The sequence below is a fragment of the Lactuca virosa genome, chromosome 5 (assembly GCF_052849685.1).
Source record: "Lactuca virosa cultivar CGN04683 chromosome 5, Lactuca_virosa_CGN04683_v6, whole genome shotgun sequence".
Taxonomy (NCBI): domain Eukaryota; kingdom Viridiplantae; phylum Streptophyta; class Magnoliopsida; order Asterales; family Asteraceae; genus Lactuca; species Lactuca virosa.
In genome coordinates this window covers 189,936,575-189,938,647 of record NC_136430.1, presented here as the reverse complement: position 1 = coordinate 189,938,647, position 2,073 = coordinate 189,936,575, and the positions used below count along the sequence as shown (strand labels likewise).

Sequence of the window (2,073 nt, the reverse complement as noted above, 5' to 3'; positions counted from 1 at the left end):
TTTTAAATGCTAAAAATAGTCACGATGGACCAATTAAACTAATATACGAAAGATAGTTGGGCTACAATAACAATTTCCCTATTTTTATAAGCTTCTTTTTTTATTAGCTTGATTTATTTTCTTAGTATAAGTCACAATAAGCTCTTCAATTGGAAAATAAGTCAAAAAAATGAGCTTCTAAAAAATAAGCTTGAAAAATAAGTCCTTAATAATTAAGCTTAGCCACACATCACTTCCTTCTTATTTGGAAGGATTTAAAAAAAAATAACAAAATAATTAATTTTTCTTCCACTCTCTTCAACTTGAGAAAACGAAAGAAAAATTTTATTTTCCTTTCTTCTATCTTATTTTTTCTCTCCTAAATTTCTTTTATCTTTCTTTAATTTTTTTTTGGTAGGCGTAAACGTATCATAACATTTTAGTAGAAGCAAGTAAATGTTCCCGCTCCCTAAAAAGTTTCCCTTCTATATTCCGTCGCATTTATCTTCACTCTCTAGGGTTTTCAAAACCCTGAATCACTGAAATTACGCTTCTACCGATCAAGATTATGGCAGTCAATCTTACTGCGGGCGCAATATGGATGCTATCGACTGGGGAATGGCAAACGATGGATCTGAAACCGGTGCTTCAAGTTATTGATATTCTGGCTTTTCAGACGCAAACTCCGACCGAGGGTGGTGAAGAGAACAGGCGGGATAGGTACAGGGTGTTGTTATCCGACGGCTATTTTCATCGGCAAGGGGTGATTTCTACTAATCGCAGTGAGTTGGTTACCTCTCAACAGTTGCAGAAGGGTTCCATTGTTAAGTTGACTGAGTTTCTTTGTATCACGATTCGTGAACGCATGTACGTATTCTATCTATTCTCATTTCTGATTTCTTTTTCTGCAAACTTCGAAGAAATTTTTCCATTTTCTTTTCATTACTATAAGATTTTATGATAGATGTCTTTCTTCCTATGGATCTTGTATAATACAGATATATAATAGATCTTGTTCTTCTGTTAATGCTCACTTGAAAAATTCCCTGTTTTTTTATGCACTTATTTTGTGCAGTATTATCAAAATCATCGATCTCAATGTGATTCTTGGTGAGTGTGATATCATTGGTGACCCAAAGCCATTTCCACTTGAACTTTCTAGTAACAACCAGTTCATATGGAAGACCATATCCCAGATTAAAGATGAAAAGCTCGGGACTTTTGGGAATACTGATTACATCACAGTCAATGCCACAATCTGGTGTATAAAAAGAGACAACTTTTGTTACACAACATGCCCTATCATGTTAGGTGATCGAAAATGCAGCAAAAGAGTTGTGAATAATGGAGATGGGAGATGGATATGTAAGAAGTGTGATCAGATTGTTGATGAATGTGATTATAGATATGACCTGAAACTACAAATAAATGACCATACTGGTTTGACATGGTTAAATGCATATGAGGAAACTGGTGAGGAGATAATGGGTGTTTCTGCTAAAGATCTGTATTTATTGAAACATGAAGAGGAAGATGAGGATGCATTTATGGAAGCTGTTCATGGTGTATTGTTTAGTGAATACAATTTCAAGTTAAAAGTGAAGGAAGAGTTTTTGGGTGATGAAGCACGAGTGAGATCCATTGTTGTGAAAGCTGAGAAGATAAAATATTCATCAAACACAAAGAATCTACTTGTGGGAGTGTCGAGTGTGTCAAATGTTTGATGAGTGGTAGTGTCTATGGATTCGGTGATTAACTTTAGATGATTGTTAGGAGCTTTTGTGGATCTTGTTTATTGTTTGAATCTAGCTTTAGTGAGTTTGAGAATCCAGTAATCTTGGGAACTAGTTTAACTGCTTTTGTCTTTGCTCTACTAACCTTCGTCTCTGAAATATGAAGCTCAAATTATTGCAATCATCACATCATGGGGTTATTATATCAAGTATATTCTCAATAAATCATAAACATCATTAAACTCTCTTTTAACTTTTTTGAAACTTTGTTACTTCAAGGCAGTTGATTCTTAGAACTTGAGAGAACCTCAAAATAGTATATTAGGTTTGGAAAGCCTAATGAACGACATTAGGGGTTAAG

General features: G+C 34.3%; 1 protein-coding gene across 1 annotated transcript; it reads left to right on the top strand.

Moving 5' to 3' along the window:
* Positions 1-397: 397 nt before the first annotated feature.
* On the top strand, positions 398-1,806 carry LOC145113185 (replication protein A 70 kDa DNA-binding subunit E-like). Its single transcript, XM_079049305.1, has 2 exons — positions 398-846; positions 1,055-1,806. Exons 1-2 carry the CDS (start codon positions 548-550, stop codon positions 1,701-1,703), a joined length of 948 nt encoding a protein of 315 aa, XP_078905431.1. The 5' UTR covers positions 398-547; the 3' UTR covers positions 1,704-1,806.
* Positions 1,807-2,073: the final 267 nt, after the last annotated feature.

Excerpts from the sequence above, each read along its gene's own strand:
- LOC145113185 (XM_079049305.1), top strand. The coding sequence starts at position 548 with ATGGCAGTCAATCTTACTGCGGGCGCAATATGGATGCTATCGACTGGG. Across the intron at positions 847-1,054 it reads ATCACGATTCGTGAACGCAT|TATTATCAAAATCATCGATC; the intron begins GTACGTATTCTA and ends TATTTTGTGCAG.